This window comes from Lutra lutra, chromosome 2 (genome assembly GCF_902655055.1).
Source record: "Lutra lutra chromosome 2, mLutLut1.2, whole genome shotgun sequence".
Taxonomy (NCBI): domain Eukaryota; kingdom Metazoa; phylum Chordata; class Mammalia; order Carnivora; family Mustelidae; genus Lutra; species Lutra lutra.
In genome coordinates this window covers 181,626,018-181,645,492 of record NC_062279.1, presented here as the reverse complement: position 1 = coordinate 181,645,492, position 19,475 = coordinate 181,626,018, and the positions used below count along the sequence as shown (strand labels likewise).

General features: G+C 38.5%; 1 protein-coding gene across 1 annotated transcript; it reads left to right on the top strand.

Moving 5' to 3' along the window:
- The first annotated feature begins 711 nt into the window (after positions 1-711).
- COMMD8 (COMM domain containing 8) lies at positions 712-16,408 on the top strand. The gene is made up of 5 exons (XM_047719217.1): positions 712-844; positions 5,221-5,376; positions 9,565-9,717; positions 13,041-13,196; positions 15,474-16,408. The coding sequence occupies exons 1-5, from the start codon at positions 779-781 to the stop codon at positions 15,492-15,494; spliced, it is 552 nt and encodes a 183-aa protein (XP_047575173.1). The 5' UTR covers positions 712-778; the 3' UTR covers positions 15,495-16,408.
- The last annotated feature ends 3,067 nt before the right edge of the window (positions 16,409-19,475 follow it).

Sequence of the window (19,475 nt, the reverse complement as noted above, 5' to 3'; positions counted from 1 at the left end):
CTTTTTTTGTTAGTTCAGTGTTAGCAGTGTGGCTGTTGAGTCTGGCTTTGTTAAACTTTAGACTGTGCCTCTTCACTCTTGTGACTTCTAGGGTTGACATAAAATACAGACTGTCCAGTTAGGTTTGACTTACAGATAAACAAGGAATAATGTTTTCGTATAATTATGCCTCATGCAATATTTAGGGCACACATATAAGAAAACACTGTTTGTTGTTTATCTGAAATTTCGGATTTAACTGGGCACTCCCATCTTTTTATTTGCTAAATCTGACAATCCTCCTGACTTCTATGATCGTGTTTGTTATTTGGAAATGGGCACAAGAACAGTACCTTCTTCTTAAAATAATCTATATGAAGAATATTGCACACAGGTAAACCCTTACTTAACCTTCCAAACCAGAATACTTTAGTAGGAGACATATGCCAAAACTCAGGGACAATGGCCCTGAGCTCAAAACACGGTTAGTTTTATTAGTTGGTTTTCAACGGAGTGCAGGGAAAGTTCTATAGAACTCTGAACAAAGTCGTAAACTGCTCTGAGGATCTGCAAATTTGCCTTCAACGTAACAACGGTGTTCAGAAAAGTCACTCCCAGGAGAAAAGGGGATTTTCCTCAGTTATAGGGAAAGCGGTGGATGTGCCTCTGCGCATGCGCACAAGGGCTCCAGCGTCTCCACGCCCAGCCCCGCCCACCCGAGAGAGTCACGTGGGTTAGCCGTAGCTCTAAGGCGCGACCGGCCCGTGTCATGTGACCGAGGTTTCTGCTCCGTACTAGGATGGAGCCGGAAGAGGGGACGCCCTTGTGGCAGCTGCAGAAGCTTCCAGCCGAGCTGGGCCCGCAGGTGAGGAGAGTGCAGGCGGTGTGGCAGGCGAGGCTCTGGGATGGCCTGGCCTGCAGCGCCGGCCCGGTCTGTTCGCGAAGTCTTCGCAGGGCTCACCCAGGCTTGCCCAGGGCAGGGATCCGGGAATGGGTGTGATGACGGGTGTCCGGCCCCCTGCTTCCCCTGGAGAGCTGAGGAGGCCGAGGCTTTTAGCGGCACCTCCGCGCCCCTGCTCGGAGCTGACCCTCGAGGGGCTTTTCGACCTGACTTGCGGCGGGCCATGCTCTACCCGGGTGGGGACGGCTGGTCAGCTCCCTCCCAAGCGCGGCCCGCGACTCTGTGACTCTGGGCTGGGGATCGAAGTCACCACCATAGTATTTAAATCTTACATCGTGGAGCCTGTAAATTTATTCATTCATACACTACACACCTTCACTCTCCCTGTGCACCAGGCACAGCGCTAGGTCCTGGGGACAAGCTGGTGACCTAGCGAAGCATACCCTGCCTCCTTGAGGGCGACAGAAAAAAAAAATTGGTAAGTGCCACCAATAACTGGGCGACTTACTTTAGGTAACGTGGAATAAGGTAGCCTTTCCCTCAAGAGGTAACATAGACACTGACACCCTGGGCCTGAGAAGGAACCTGACTGTGCGGATCTGGGAGAAGCAGCCTTGTTCATTCATCGGGCCAGCTTCGCACTGAAGTCTGCCTTGTGCTGAGTGCCCATATGGCTGGTGTAAGATGAAATGGTGAATGAGATACAGCCTGTGCCCCTGTGGAGCTTGCTATCTAATAAGGAAACCAAACTGAATTAACCAGCAGTGAGCTTGTGGGACAGGTAGTACTCCAGATTTGAGGGGGCAGGGAGAAGCTTTGCAGAAAAGGAACATCTAAATTTCTAGGTTGAGTTCTGAAGGATGAGTAGGAACCAGACAGGCTAGAAGGAAAGTGTTCTAGGCAGAGGAATAGCAGCTACAAGTCTAGGGGAAGGAAACCAGCCTCCATAGGTTTTAGGACCTGCTATAATTTTTTTAGAGGCTGAAATTTGGAGTGAGCAGAGCAGGGAGACTAAGACTGGACAAGTGAGCAGGAAGTCAGGTGGCTCAAGTCTTTATGTATGCCATGCTTTTGTGTTTAGCCTCAATACCAAAGGCCTTGGCAGTATTGAGTTTGAAAAATCAAATGTGGAGAGAGTAGTTATGTCTAACAAGTATTGTGACTGAATGGTGAAAGGAAGAGAAAACCCAGTGGTTTCTCTAAGAGGAAAATCTGACTGAGAAGTGGGGTTTTTCCCCCTCAAAAAGAAGGAAAGACCTGAAGGAAATCTGCCTGTCCCTAAAAGAAAGCAATATATGCAAAATTGAGCTTCAGCATTAGCTCTGGGAGCCGTGTTTCTGTTTGTCCTGAGAAGTCAGCCTACTAATTCATTCTGTTGTAATTAATACGTAAATATGTTTACTCCTTCTCCTCTGTCCCACAGCGATGCAGGTCTCATCACACAACTTCTTGACTGGTTGGCTTGCTCTCTGGTCTCTCTTATTCTGAACTCCTTCGGGGTAGTTACTTCATTTTATATCCTTAGTGCTTGAGAGTTCTGTTTGGCTCAAGGTGGGTTCTTGATCAGTGTTTACCGAGGGAAGGAATTAATGCATGCTAAAATCTGCTTAACCATGGGGGCAGTTACCTGGGTGCCAAGCTTTGGTGGGATGGCCTTCAGTGTCAGCGATAGGCACCACTGAGTAAGTCCTAATTCTCATCCAGTCACAGTGGGCGAAGAATGGGTATGGGGGCTTTGCCTACATAATGTGATAGAGGGGTATGTGGTAGGCGGCTTTTATAAGCCCCACATAGAGGTCTTCTTTTTTCCTCTATTCCATTTACAGTGGGAAAGTGTGGGGGAGATAGAAGGGAAGAAACTTAATTCTTATCAGGATCAAAAAAACCCTGTCTTAACTCTCTTCTGTGTTTTTATGAGTGCGGAAACTGAAATGTCAGCAGAGAGTTGGAGTAATGTGCCCGAGGCTGTCAAACTAGTAAGTGGTAAAGGTGGAACTTGTGTTCAGATCTGTTGACTGTGAGCCTTTGTGTTAGCCTTCTGCCCCTGTCTTCATTCTACCTACTTCTTAGATAAGGTCCATAACCTTTCCCACCGCGTAGGTTGATGACACCTAGATCTCTGCATCCAGCCAAAGATCTCTTCCCTGAGTGTCAGGCTTCTGCTGAGATAACACCCCACGTATCTCAAATTCAGTGTGTCCTGGGCTGAACTCCTCGTCCCCCCCTCCCCCCACAACTACTCTTCCTCTGATTATAGCTTCATTTTTCATTTTTGGTTTGGGACACCACCATTCACCCGGCCACTCAACCTAAAATTCTGAGTATCATCCTTGGTTGGTTCTGCCTCCTTTTTGTGTCTCTTTCACCTCTGTACTGCCTCCATTTTGAGTGTCCTCAATTATTTAGGGACCCCTGATTTCTTCCTGATAAACTGAAGGCAGGGGGCCTTTGGTCTCACCATCTCTCTTTCCTAACTTGTTGGCAAATTTTTGGAAAAATAAGGCAAATATGTGAGTAGGTTGCTTTCCGTGGAAATAATTAAAGAGCCTAGACCCTGTAAACAGGGCCCTTTATGATTTGGCTTCCACTCACCTCTCCAGTCTTGTATCCTGTCTTTTTTCAAATTGAACAACTGATTTTACACTTCCATTCTATGCATATGCTGTTGCTTGGGACTAGAAATGGCCTTCTCTTCCATTTAGGACTCATCGTTTTAAAACAACCCTTTCCGTGTTTCCTCTCTCTGCTCCTTTGTAGCCTTTATAAACTTATAATATACCTCCAATCATTCTAAATTGCATTTATGTAGTTGTATGTTTGCCTTTCTCTAATGGACTAAAACTCTGATATGGTAGAACCTTACTTTTGTTTATCTGCAGTTTCTCATTTGTAAAATGACAGTACTTACCTCATGGGGTTGTAAGGATGAGCACAGTGCTTGGTACTCAAGGTTCCATAAATGATAGTTATTAATGGCTGTTCTTGCTTTGTATCTCTATTAACTTATCTAACAATTGAATAAAGTGCTCATTACATATTTGTATATATGAATACAAACATATAAGGGAATGAATGAATGAATGAAGACATTTATATTCCAAAAAGATAGCACTTTTATTTTTTAGAGTTCTGGGTTTTGCTTTAGCCTGGGAGCAGTTTGGGATAACACGGGGCATGTGTAGAGAATTTTGACTGAATTTCAAATTAAGAATGTTCATTGTTTTATGGTATTTAAAAAATCTGCTCATATAGTGCATAAGCCATCACTTGGAAGTGGGTTACCAGTTTCTTATTTCTATTCTGATATCTGGGGTGTTATAGAGTTATTGCTTAAAATGGAGTAGAATGTGGTTCAGGGGAAAAGAGTTATAAGACTTGTTGCTTAAATTTATTTCCAAATTATTTGGGTTCAGATACTCTTTTACAAGACACAAATATCCCCTGGGAAAGAAAACCATACCAATCATTTATCTGGAATAGTGCTGGCATAGTAGGTGCTCAGTGAATATATGTTAAAGACATGGAACATGATACCAGTAGTAGTGGTGGTGGTAATAGTGATAATAGTAATAAGAAGAAATATGACAATGGCTGGCAAAATGTTTAAGTGTTTTATACATGCCAGGAATGTGCCACAAGATTTGCATGTACTCATTTAATCCTTACAACATTATGGGGGTAGGTGATATTCTCATTTTATACATGAGGAAACAGGCACAGAACATGTAAATAACTTGATCAAACTAGTTAAGTGGTGGAACTAGGATTCAAACTAGACAGTTCTATTCCAAAATTCAGTGTTAATAACTATGTTCAGTTATATATATGTTAGGATTTCCATTGCTGATGCTATGGTAGTGTAGAGATAAAGGAATGTAAAAAAGAAAAAGAAAGGTACTGACCACTGTCTTGGAATAGACCAAAAGAAGTGAGTATGAATGCTGTAAAAATGGAGGTAAAGGGAAATGACGTTTATTGATCTATGCTAAAAAAAACTTCAGACTGAAAGTCATACTTTTTTTAGATTATTGGTATAAATACAATGTCTAATACCAAGCTGAAACCTTTATATTTGCCATCTTCTTTCATGAATATTGGGGAAATAACAGTGTATCTATGAAATTATTTTAGCCTCTGAAGGTGGACAAAATTATAGAAAGTCTGTGATTTTTATTGGAGCCTTAATTTTTAATTAAAATAATGTTAAAAACAGTTATATTTCAACCTCAAGCTGCTTTGCAGATAACATGAGCTTGTCCCAACTATGTTTGTTTCCTACAAGGAAGATAAATCTTTTTTATAAGTTTACTAGTAATTCATTTATTTCCTTTTCTCTCTAGCTTCTTCACAAAATAATTGATGGCATTTGTGGCCGAGCTTATCCTCTCCATCAGGATTATCACAGTTTTTGGGATTCGACAGAATGGAAGAATGTTCTAGAAGATATTACCAAATTTTTCAAAGCTGTAGTTGGTAAAAATTTATCTGATGAAGAGGTAACTTCACTCCAATTTTCTATACCTTATAATAAATAATAGTTTTCAGGTTTTTCTAAACTCATCTTGAAGGCAATATATTATACAAGAGTCATCATCAGTAAGTGTATATTTATACCTTTTAAAAAAAATTTTATTCATTTGTTTGAGCGAGAGAGAGAACATGAGAGATCAGGAGTGGGGTGGGGGTGAAGGAGGAAAAGAGTAGAGGGAGAGGGAGAAGCAGACTGCTGGTTGAGCAGGTAGCTTGATTTGGCCGAATCCCAGGACCATGGGATCATGACCAGAGCTGAAGGCAGATACTTAAACTGACTGAGATCCCCAGGTGCCACCAGTAATTATATATTACGTTACAACAAGAAACCTTATAATTGTGAATAGGCAAATCTGATTGTGGAAATACTTTTTTTTTTTTTTATAGTTTTGGTTGTTTGTATTTTTAAAATTGTGACAGCATTTAAATCGTAGAAAAAAACCTAAAAGTTACATAACTGACACCTACGCTCCCATTATCACAGTTAAACAGTTGTTAACATCTTTATGCCTTACAGGTTTGTGTGTTTGTTTTAGAAACAAGGCATTACAGATAAACCTAAATACCACCTGGGCATGGCACCCCAAGAGATGATTCCCCAAGAGATCACCACTTGTGAAGTTGGTGAACATGTTCTGTATTCTATATTGTATGAATATTTGCATTGTAAGCAATATATACAATTATTTGAGCTGTTTAGACGTGTAACTTGTAATTGATAACATGTATCCCTTTGTAATTTTTTTTATGGAATGCTGTGTTTTAGACTTATCAGTGTTGGTAAATGTAGATCTGGTTCATGTATTTTAACTCTTATAGTATTTGATGGTAGGAATTAGCAGGACTTATTTTTCTGGCCCCCTCCTGATGAACTATTAGATCATTGCCTCTTCAATGCATAGTACTTCTACAGACATTTTGTACATGTCTCATTATCCACATATTTGCCAACTTTTCTTGGCAAGACATCTTGACATGAAATTATAGGTCATAAAGTATCCTTTTATTGAATTGCTTTTGTACCTTGGTCAAAAATTATTTTGGCATGTTTGTATAGGTTGCCTACTCTTAAAAAAATGTAGTTATGTATGTTCATTTGATTTGGATGATATTCTGGGTGGGAGTTCTTTGTTAGATATATTTAAGTATCTAATCCCATTATGTGGCTTGCCTTTTCACTCTTAATGGTATCTTTCTGTGAAGAGAAGTTCTGAATTTTAATCAAGTCTAGCTTTGTCAGTATTTATTTTGGTGCTTAGTGCTATTAAGGTCCTGTTTAAGAAGTGTTTGTGCCAAAGTCATGAAGGTGTGTGTGTTAGTTTTCTTGTAGAAGCTCTTGCATTTATGTTACTGATGGATTTTGAATTAATACTTGTGTGTGGAGTAAGGGTCAAGTTCACATTTTTCCACATCAGTAGCCAGTTGACACAGTACTGTTTATTGAAATGACTGTCCTTGCTCCCACAGAGTTTCTGACCAACCTTTGTTGTAAATCAGGTCACTGTATGTGTGTGTGTGTGTGTGTGTATACACACATATATACATACAGTGAATATACATTTATATATAGATACAGACACACACACACACACTCACATACAGGCACCCCTGTATCTGGACTCTTTATTCTGGCTCATTTGTTTATTTGTGTATATTTCTCAGTACTACACTGTCTTAATTATTGTAGAATTAAAGCTGTGTTACATAAAGTCTTGTATCTGGTAGTAGAAGACCTTCAACTTCATGTTTCTCCAAGATTGCTTTGGCTCTTCTGGCTTCTCTGTATTTTCATGTACATTTTAAAACCATCTTATCAATTTCAACCAAAAAACCTGCTGGGCTGCCATACCAAAATATTCTATATTCTATAGAACAAGAATTTACTTCTCACAATACTAGAGGCTGTTGAGTCCTAGATAAAGGTGCTGGCTGATTTGATTCCCGGTTGAGAGCCCTTTTCCTGGCTGCAGACTACCTGCTTGTTTTGTTTCTCACATTGGTGGGGGGAGGGACAGAAGCATGTTCTCCTCTTTTTATAGGGGTACTAATCCTATCATCACTAACTCCCACCCTTATGACCTATTAAACTATTTCTCAGAGGCTCCATCTTTAAATATCATAGTGAAGGTTAGGATTGCAGTGTAGAAATTTTGGAGTGACATAATTAAGTTCATAGCATGGGATTGCACTGAATCTCTAGATCATTTTGGGAAGAATTTACAGCTTAATATTAATACTCCCAATCCATGAACATGGTATAACATTCCATTTATTTGGATTACTTCAATTTCTCTAACATTTTGTAGCTTTTAGTATAGAGATCTTACAAATATTTGGTTAGATTTATTTCTAAGTAATTGGTATTTTTGATGCTTTTAAGTTTTGTTCTCCAGTTGTTTATTGCTATTATGTAGAAACACCATCAATTTTTATATCTTTACCCCATGCTTAACAGTTTTTAAAAATTTTATTATTTAATGGCTTATAAACCTTTAAAAAATTTTTTTGGTATACCATTAAAATGTGGTAAAAATTTAAAAAAATTTTTTTGGTTTAAATTTTCTTAGTGTAAGAAAATACAGTTATTTTCTTTTTTCATTTTAATATCTTCTTTCCCTTACCTTATTGCACTGGCTAACACCTTTAAAACAGTGTTGAAAAACAAAAAAAAAGCAGTTTATTCCTGATCTTAGGGAGAATATATTCACTATGTTATTATTTATTATGTTAGTTGTATGATTTTCTAGATATCAGCTATTAGATTAAAGAAGTTTCCTACAGTTCGTACTTTGCTGAGATTGTTACCATTGATAGGTATTGAATTTTATTTAAATGCTTTTTCTCTAAATTTGTTATTTTTTTTCTCCTTTATTTTATTGATGTGGTGTCTTTCATTGGATTTTTTTTTAAATTTTATTTATTTATTTGACAGAGAGAGAGAGAGAGAGATCACAAGTAGGCAGAGAGGCAGGCAGAGAGAGGAGGAAGCAGGCTCACTGTTGAGCAGAGAGCCCGATGCGGGGCTCGATCCCAGGACCCTGAGATCATGACCTGAGCCGAAGGCAGAGGCTTAACCCACTGAGCCACCCAGGTGCCCCTTTCATTGGATTTTTAAAAGCTAAACTAACCTTGCATTGCCAGAATAAATGCCGCTTGGTCATGATGTATTATCTTTTTATGTATCTCTAAATTTGATTTGCCAGTATTTTATTTAGGATTTTTGTCTCTGTTTTTTTGCGATATTGGCCCATAGTTTTTCTTTTCTGTAATGTCCTTGTCACGCTGTCAGGGTTTTATTCTGGTCTAATAAAATGAATTAGGAAGTATTTTTTCTCTTATTCTCTGGAAGAGTTTATGTAAGATTGATTTTTATTTCTTTCATAGTACTGTGTTACTGTGTTGCATAATTTTCAAATATTTGGAATTTTTTTTTATCAGTTATGATTTAATTACACTGTGGTGAAAAAAACAAATAATTTGATTGCAGTCCTTTGAAATCTTGGGATTTGCTACATGGCTCATCATATGGTTCATTTTGGTGAATGTTCCATATACTTTTGAAATAATATGTATAATGTAGTTGTTGAACACAATGTTCCATATGTCAGTTAGGTTTAAGAAAGATAGTGTTTTTAAGTTTTTTATCTTTCCTGATTTTTTTGTCTTTTTTTGTCAGTTACTGGGAGATGTGTTAACATTCTAATTACGAAGGTAGATTTATCCATTTCTCCTTTTAGTTCTACCAAGTTGTGTTGCTTTATATATTTTGAAGCTTTGTTATTAGGTGCACACAAATTTATGATTGTTCTTTCTATTGAATGGCCCTTGGGCCATTCTTTATTTCTCATAACACTTTTTGCCTTAAAGGCTGCATTGTCTGATATTAAAATATCTATACCAGCTTTAGTGGTCTTTGCTTCTATGCTACTTCATCAGTCCTTTTTGCAAAAATTTGTTAAAATCTCTTGTTTGTTAGTTATGCATTCTCATCTTATTCTTTTCACAGAGATAGAAATATATATATATATATATATATATATATACATTTTTTTTAAACTGTCATTTTAAAGATTTTATGAAAAGGGAGAGGAGCTGTGTGTTTACATTTTAAACAAAAAGACACTTTCACTTATTTTCTATTTTTATTTTCATAGATATTTCAGCAGTTGAATCAGTTGAATTCATTTCATCAACAAGCTGTCATGAAATGCTTAAAAAGTAGGAAAGATGAAATCAAGCAGGCTCTGTTAGAAGAAATAGTTGATATTTCTTCTGCACAGCTACAGGATTTTGATTGGCAGTTAAAGGTGAGAATCTCTTTATGGGCATGATGTTTTTTACCTTATTTTTTGAATAGAAATGTTTATTCTTTTTTTATAATATACATCTAAAATTTCTGTTATTTTAAGAAAACATTATCAAAAAATTGCATTTTTACATTCTTTAATACAGTACAAACATCCATATAATATGTAAAAACGTTACATTGGTAATAAATTTAATTTACTAGAGCTGTGAATCATTAAAAGTCTTGAGTAATGGAGTAGTATGTATTTAACATCTGTTTTTGGCTAGAACTTTCTAGACTTTATAGTCTTCCTGTAAATGCGATTCTGCCTCCAGGGTGAAAATATATAATGTGCTGTTAAAAGAGCACTTGATAAACATTTTGAAAAGAGACTCATGGTCAGTAGGATTCATAAAGAACAATTTCAGACCAGCTTTCCATGCTATATAGGTTACCTGATCTAGATGAGGAGGTAGTGTTGAAACATATTGTCTTTCTTCATTTCAGCATGTTAAGTGCCTCATATTGTTAGTGGAGAAAAATGTGGACAAATCACAGAGTTAAATGGGTCATAGCTGGATGAATAATGAAAACAGGTGAATTTGTGTTAGCCAGGAAGGAGGTCTCTGTGATTCTGGTGTTGGCCCAAACTTCTTCAACAAATATTCTTTCATGAATATTATGCTTATCAAATCTGAGATATGTTAAATATTAATATAATACAATCAAAGTTTAAAATTACTTTACAGCAAATTACAGTGATGGACCAAATGAAGCAAAATAAACTGAGCAGAGATAACCTAGGTAGAGGATTTTTACTTAAGGAAAACCAATTTAATATAAAAGATATGAGAGATATGCCAAAAGTAATTTGTCTGAAAAATATTTAGTTGTTTTGATTTGCCAAATGTGGCCTGAGTCAGCAGTATAATGATTCAGTCTTCTGTTGGTAGAAATGTAGTGTTTGAAGCAATGGGTAGTTCTAATTCTGTTTACATTCATTAAATCTTTTTAGCTAATTTAATTTAGTAATACTTTTATTTTTGGCTGCCAAAGTAAGAGATACTTAAATTGGAACCAAACCAAAAAAGAATGAACAGGAACTTAAAATCGTGGTACATGAAGGTTTTTTGAAACACTTGAGACCCTGTATCCAGAAAAGAGAAACTTTGTGGAAAAATTACACTTATCTTTGAAGGACTAAAAGTTATCTCTATAGATGAGGAATTGATACATGCTGTGTGGCTTCAGAGGCTAAGGTCTAAGGTATATGGTTTCCAATAAGATGAGTTCACCTTCAGCTTAAGGAGAACTTTTTTACAGCTGTCAGTATCTGAAGATTTTTTTTAACCACTTCTTGAGGTAGCATGTTCACCATTGGTTGTATTCAAGCATAGACTGAGAAAGCACTTACTGGACACACTGAGAAGGAGGATTATCTGTAAGGTAGACCATCTTTGGTACTTCCAAACCTCAGATATTATGAGTCCTGTGTTTTTTTTTTTTTTAAAGATTTTATTTATTTATTTGACAGAGAGAAAGATCACAAGTAGGCAGAGAGGCAGGCAGAGAGAGAGGGGGAAGCAGGCTCCCCGCCGAGCAGAGAGCCTGATGCGGGGCTCGATCCCAGGACCCTGAGATCATGACCTGAGCCGAAGGCAGAGGCTTAACCCACTGAGCCACTCAGGCGCCCCATGAGGCCTGGTTTCTGAAGAGAGAATGAAGTAGGTATGTAAGGATTCGATTCTGTAGTGTGTGCACTCCGAGGACGTTTGTTAGGGAAGTATAGTTCGTTATCAGTCATTATACAGGTAGTGAAGGTACAAATAAATTTTTTCAAGTGGTAGCACTTTGAAGATTCAGGTATTGTGGTTTTTTACCTCAGATTCCAGGAAAATTGATTTTCGCTTTGCCATATGCCAATGAAGCTATGGTGTTTGTTTCAAAAATTATTAGTGTCATAAATACTTGATTCTTTCGTTTCCTCTAGGATTCTCTTTAGACAGAAAATAGGAAGTGGAGTAAATGTTGAGTGTTTTTGCTGAGTGGCTGTAATTAAAAATGGTATCTTTTTTTTTTTCTTTTAAGATTTTATTTATTTATTTGACAGACAGAGAGTAGTCAGAGTAGTAGGCAGAGGCAGGCAGAGAGAGAGGAAGGGAAGCAGGCTCCCTGCTGAACAGAGAGCCCGATGCGGGGCTCGATCCCAGGACCCTGGGACCATGACCTGAGCTGAAGGCAGAGGCTTTAACCCACTGAGCCACCCAGGCACCCCTAAAAATGGTATATATATATATATTTTTTAAAGATTTTATTTATTTATTTGACAGAGAGAAATCACAAGTAGGCAGAGAGGCAGGCAGAGAGAGAGGAGAAAGCAGGCTCCCTGCTGAGCAGAAAGCCTGATGCAGGGCTCAAACCCAGGACCTGGGATCATGACCTGAGCCGAAGGCAGCGGCTTAACCCACTGAGCCACCCAGGCGCCCCTAAAAATGGTATCTTGATAACATATTTATCAAGGTTAGCAGAAAATTGGCTGATTTTAAATTAAGTATCTTCATTGCACAAGGTTTACCAGTGTTTTTAGTTTTATCTTTGTTCATGGTCTTTCATCCTCTTGGTATCTCCACACTTCTTTAAGCTTTAAGAATTCTCGGTTTTCTGATGCACTGGGTCCATTCAGTACTTCCCTTCCCACCCATAACTGTGCTTCGGATTTCCGCTTCTACTACAGACTTTGCCCTGGTTGTCCTTTCCCTAGTTGTCTTCCCCTCTCATCATCCTTTCTCTGTCCGTTCTTTATATTGGTGTTGGTTTGGCATGGGTTTCTTTATTTCTTCCACCTTTGCCAGCAAACAGAAGTATTCTTTTCTTTTTTTTTTTTTTTTAAGATTTTATTTATTTACCTGACAGAGAGACCACAAGCAGGCAGAGAGGCAGGCAGAGAGAGAGGAGGAAGCAGGCTCCCCGCTGAGCAGAGAGCCCGATGCGGGGCTCGATCTCAGGACTCTGAGATCATGACCCGAGCCGAAGGCAGCGGCCCAACCCACTGAGCCACCCAGGCGCCCCTTCTTTTCTTTTCTTTTTTAAAGATTTTATTTATTTATTTGACAGACAGAGATCGCAAGTAAGCAGAGAGGCAGGCAGAGAGCTGGTTGCGGGGCTCGATCCCAGGACCTAAGATCATGACCTGAGTCGAAGGCAGAGGCTTTAACCCACTGAGCCACCCAGGCGCCCCCAGAAGTATTCTTTTCTTAAAATGTATTGTTAATAAGCTTTGATGCATATTTGATGTAGTCTTTTTTACTACTTATTAATTACTGTTTTCTTCATTTTAAATAGCTTGCACTGTCTAGTGACAAGATTGCTACTTTACAAATGCCGCTTTTAAACCTTCATCTGGACATAAAAGAAAATGGTGAAGTCAAACCATATTCTGTTGAAATGAGTAAAGAAGAGCTGCAGAATCTAATAAATTCCTTGGAAGCAGCTAATAAGGTATTTGTTTTAATTTTGTTGTGTGTTTAAAATGTTTGTTCGATTGATACTCTTCGAACAATAGAAGAAAAGCTCATAACTGACTTTTTATATTTCTTTTATTCCTGATGTGTTAAGCAGAGAAAATACCTTGTTATGTTCTGCATCTCTAGTTTTAGGTATTATAATTTATAATTATAACTACTTAGTTTTGAGCATAATTTATCAAGTAGTTATTTTTGATAGAATAATGGTAGTGTTCTAACAGCTCTTTTTTTTTTTTTTTTTTTTTTTTGCCTTGGTGCTTATTAATGATTAAAATATAATTTTTACCTTGGGGCTGTGAAATTAGTTGATTCTGAAGTTTTTATGATTATTATAAGTAGTCATGATTTTAAAGAAAAGAGTATCTTATTTAAATGCACAAGTAAGGGGCGCCTGGGTGGCTCAGTGGGTTAAGCCGCTGCCTTCGGCTCAGGTCATGATCTCAGGGTCCTGGGATCGAGGCCCGCATCGGGCTCTCTGCTCAGCAGGGAGCCTGCTTCCCTCTCTCTCTGTCTCTCTGCCTGCCTCTCTGTCTACTTGTGATCTCTCTCTGTCAAATAAATAAAAAAAAAAATAAAATCTTTAAAAAAAAAAAAATAAATGCACAAGTAAGGGACGGCTGGGTGGCTCAGTTGGTTGAGCATCTGCCTTCGGCTTGGGTCATGATCCCAGGTTCCTGGGATTGAGCCCTGCATCAGCCTTGCTGCTCAGTGGGAAGCCTGCTTCCCCCTCTGCTGCTCCCCCTGCTTGTGCTCTCTTTCCGTCAAATAAATAAATAAAATCTTTTTTAGAAAGTTTTAACTGCGCAAATAGAATTGCTTTTATAATCTTCTAAGTAGGGAAGACAAAATGTGGCTTGTAGTTAGGACAAAATCAAGTAAAACTAATGAGTGACTAAAGATTTTACACATACAAAAGATTGACTAAATAATAGGAACCATTCTCAGTGTTTATTTAATGAGAAAAATCATATTTAAACAGTAGAAACTGCTGCTGTCAGAAAAAAAATAAAAATAACCGTGTCTGTACATGTGTGTTCCTTTCATGATTGCTCAGCATTGGGCACCTGAGAGTGGCTCAGTTGGTTAAGTGTCTGCCTTCAGGTCAGGTCATGATCCTGGAGTCCTGGGATCAAGCCCCACATCAGGCTCCCTGCTCAACGGAGAGTGTGCTTCTCCCTATCCCTCTGCCCTTCACCCTGCTCATGCTCTCACACTCTGTCCCTCAAAATAAATATATAAATAAATAAATCTTAAAAAAAAAATAAGTAGAACCAGGGTGCCCAGGTAATTGAGTCGCTTAAACATCCGACACTTGATCTCAGCTCAGGTCTTGATCTCAGGGTTGTGAGTTCAAGTCTTGCATTAAAAAAAAAAAAAAGTATGGCTAAGAAGATTGGGCCGGGGCAAGAGAGGTTGGTTAGAATATCTGACATTGGTCACTGGGGAGCAAATCACTAGAGAAGATGCTGAGCAATCTTTTTTTTTTTTTTTTTTAAGATTTTATTTATTTATTGACAGAGAGTGTGTACAACATGGGAAGTGGGAGAGGGAGAAGCAGACTCCCCATTGAGCAGGGAGCCCAATCCAGGACTCGATCCCAGGACTCTGGGGTCATGACCTGAGCTGAAGGCAGACACTTAACAGACTGAGCCACCTGGGTGCCCAGTGCTGAGCAATCATGAAAGAAACACATGTATACAGAGAGCTGTTTTTATTTCTTTCTGACAGCAGCAGTTTTATTTAGTCAACCCTTTGTATACGTAAAATCTTCAGTCACTCATTGGTTTTTGCCTGATTTTGTCATAACTACAAGCCATATTTTGTCTCCCGTACTTAGAGGACCCAGGACCTTGATGTCACGACCTGAGCCAAAGGCAGAGGCTCAACCCACTGAGCCACCCGGGCTACCTTTCTGAAACCCTGGTATATTCAGCTTCCGTCAGTACTCTGCAGTTACTCAGTCATTTTAGTGCCATGGTGACTAGTCCACATGCCTCGTAGCCACACGGGTAGCCTGGCTTGCTTCTGGGTGGGGCTCAATGTCTGAGCGTGTGTGTGGTAGGGCCTCATACGAATGTTAGTTGAGTCTGAGCCATGGATCCCGGCAGGCCTGCATCATCGGTTACTGTGCATTGTACTTGCTTGTTATCAGTTGTCTAGCCCTCAGAGATTTCAGAGCATTTCATTAAGCAGACGTGCGCATCATTCTGGAATAACCTGATCCCCTTCCTCCCCGACTTTGTGTTTTAAGGTGGTCCTGCAGTTGAAATAACTGGAAATGGTGGATACCAACACTATCAGATTCTACTGCTACCCCAGATGCGGCCGAGTGAATACTGTGTGTTCAGCGCACCTGCGCTATACTGACTATTTTGCTGTGCTGAGAAAGCAGCAGTGTTGGGATTACAGAGATAAAAATGTATCCGCTTCCCTAAAGAACAGGAAATGACATGGTTGACAGGAAATGCATAAAAAAATGAGAGATGAAAAAGCTGTGATAGCAGTTTATATTTTCATAATGGCTGTTTTGCCTCGTTTATTAAATATTTGAGAAATCTTTATAGATATACAGTTTTATTGAAAGCTAAAAATAGACTCTAAAGTAATGTAAACATACAAAGCACAAATCTACTTGAATGTTGCTTAAAGGAATATATGAATAGCAAGGATGTGTATTATGGATATATACGATTAATTTGTAATATTTTAAAAATAACTTTTAAAGAATGTATAAGCTGCATATATAACTCAGGAGAGTCCATATCTTTCTTCTATTTCAAAGGAAAGATTATAAAATGTAAAATTTCATAGAGAAAGAAGCTCCTCTTCAGACATGAACAAGAAAAAAGTAATTAAATTTGCATCAACAATGAGTTTATGAATTCTAGAGATTAAAATCTTTTACCCGAGTGGGAAAAAAAATGAAAGTAACACTGTTACTCCTGCATTTCTGTGTCTGATCGGGAGGGTATGCTTTGATAAAAAGAATGGATGTCGTTGTATAGTGCATATATAGCTATCCAGATGTCAGCCAAGATTAAACATAGGTCCATTTTTGTGATAGACTTTTAATACTGAAGTTAATAGTTTTGGGTGTTAACTTCACTGGAAAACAAACCATTTTTAATTGCAGTTAATTTTAAAAACAGGCATTCTGAACAAATAAAAAATGTCATTTTATTTTCACATATTGCTTTATTTCAAAAGACTTTCTGCATCATGCAGTGACCCATGATTCATTGTGTCGCTATTTGTAAGCTTAATCGCTCTTAAGAGCATCAGACTGAGGTGTTTAAACAGTTTTTACGATTTCTCATCATAGAGATGGAGATGGGCTTGAGGGGTTAAAAAAAGTATCTGCGTGTTACCGAGGCCATGCTACTCAAAAGGTGTCTGGGGGCGCCTGGGTGGCTCAGTGGGTTAAAGCCTCTGCCCTCGGCTCGGGTCATGATCTCAGGGTCCTGGGATCGAGCCCCGCATCGGGCTCTCTGCTCAGCGGGGAGCCTGCTTCCTCCTCTCTCTCTGCCTGCCTCTCTGCCTACTTATGAGCTCTCTGTCAGATAAATAAATAAAATCTTTAAAAAAAAAAAAAAAGGTGTCTGTAGACTAATGCCGGTCTGCGGTCCGTGGACAGTCTCTTACAGGTTTGGGATTAGATGAGGAGCATATGCCAGTGTTCATCAATATATCGCTTTTCTCACTGAGAGATGTTGATTATGGAAAAAATACCAGTTGGACCAAACAGTGTGCTTAGGGAGGTCGTTGACTTACCCCCTGTGCAGGTTCCTTATGTCATGGACTGGTAGCAGTTTGTAACCTAGCACTTTAAATAATACAGATGATCGCCAGCGTACGATGGTTTGACTTACGATTTTTTTGACTTTGCTATGGTGCTAAAGGAACCTGCATTCAGCAGAAACCATACTTTGAATTTTGATTTTTTTTTTTTTTACACATTTTGTGTTTTGATCTTTTCCTGGGCTAGCAATATTTATTACAACACCCTTTTGTGATATCGGGCAGCAGCAGGCCCACAGCTCCCAGGCAGTCGCAAGGAAACAGCTGATACACTGACAGCCATCTTTTACCAGGACAACCACACTGGTTTTCACTGTAATTTCAGTAAATTACATGAGGTATTCAACACTTTATTAAAAAATAGTCTTTTTAGATGAGTTTGCCCAGCTATAAGCTAGTCTAAGTGTTCTGAGCATTTAAGGTAGAGTAGGTTAAGCTATGATGGTCAGTTGGTGAGGCATATTAAATGCATTTTTGACTTAGAGTGTTTTCAGTATATGATGGGTTTGTTGGGATGTAAACGCATCGTGTCGAAGATCTACATTGATTCAAGGTCCTTCTGAATTTCAACCCTCCATTTTCCTCCTTTGAGAAGCAGAAAATCTTGCTCTACATATTCTTCTTGTCACCACCTTATTTATCACTATTAGAATATTTAACCACATATTGAAATATCACCGATATACTGTAAACCTCACATATTTAAAGTGTATAATCGGGTAATCTGGTAGGTTTTGACAGCCAAGAAAGCATCACCTCTGTCAGGATTGTGTTCGTGGCAATCACTCCCAGAAGTTTCCTCCTATTCTTTTGTAATCCCTGCTCCTGTATCCGATCCCCACCAACCCCTGATCTGCTTCCTGTCACTTGTAGAGTGTTCACACCTTTCAAGAGTTTAATATTACTGGAATCATATGGTATATACCATTTCTTTTCTTTTGACCCAGCTGCTTTCAGTATTGAGTTCATCTGTGTTGTTGCATATTAGCAAGAGTTCATTCCTTTCTCTTGTTGAGAAGTATTCAGTTGTAGAGTTTTACCATAACTTGTTTATCAACCTGTTAAAGGATATTTTGGTGGTTGAAAATGTTTATGGCTATTACATAACACAGAATCCTGTGAGCATTCCTGTGTGAACCTTTGGCCGGACATGTGCTTCCTTTTGAGTGAATACTTTGAGGAGTGAAATGTTTCCAAAGTGATTTTACCATTTTACATTCCATACCACAGTCTGCGAGCACCCCCTCCACCTGCCTGCTAACACGTGGTTTGGTCAGCCTTCTTCATTTCAGCTACCGGAGTAAGTGTGTAGTGGTATCTCCTTGTGGTTTTAATTATATTTATTTCTGTAACGACCAATGGTGTTCACTATCTTCTCATGTGCGATTTGCCATCTGTAGCTCTTCTTTGGTGAAGTGTCTGTTTGGATCTAAGTTTCTAAATTGGGTTGTTTTCTTACTGTTGAGTTTTGGTAGTTCTTCACAGCTCGGATATAAGTCTTTATCATATATATGGCTTGCAGGTGTTTTCTCCCAATCTGTGGCTTATTTTTTCTTATAGAAATGGACTTTTTTTTTTTAAGAATAATTTTAGATTTACATAAAAATTGAACAGGTAATGCAGAAAGATCCCAGATAGCCCACATCCAGCTTCTCCTATTATTAACATGTAAGTATGGTACATTTGTTAGAATTAATGAATGTTAGTATATTGTTATTAACTAAATTCCATAGTTTAGTCAGATTTCCTAAGTTTTTACCTAATGTCCTTTTTTCTGAGATTTCATATTATTTAGTTGTCATGTGTCCTTAAGCTTCTCTTGCTGTGGTAATTTTCATACTTTCTTTGTTTTTGATGACCTTTACAGTTTTGGAGAGTATGAGTGAGGTATTTTGTAGGATAGCCCTGTATCGTACATGTTTTTCTCATGCTTAGACTGGGATTCTGGGTTTGGGGGAGGAAAATCAGGGTGGTGAAGTGCCATTTGCATCACATCATATTGAGGGTACACACTATTAGCAGGATTTATGATTTGACATTGACCTTGCTCACCTGGCTGAAATAGTTTGTCCGGTTTCTCACTGTGAAGTTACTCTTTATTTCTCCTTTTTCTGTCTTGTACTCTTTGGAAGAAAGTCACTGGGTGTGGCCCATATTTAAGAAATGGGAAGTTGTGCCCACCCCCCCCCCCCCCCGAGGTCAGAGTACCTATATAAACCTTTTGTAAATCCACACAGATTTGTGTCTTCTATTTGTTGATTTATTTAATCACTTATTTATATAATATGGACTCATGGATATTTATTTTATCCTTTTGGTTATAAGCCAGTAATACTTATTTAAGTTGCTCCAGGTTTGGCCATCAGGAGCATTTTCAGTTGAAGCTGCATTGTCCCATTGATATAGCTCTATCACTGAAGGTAGGTATTTATCTATTTTTTATATTTCCTTGACT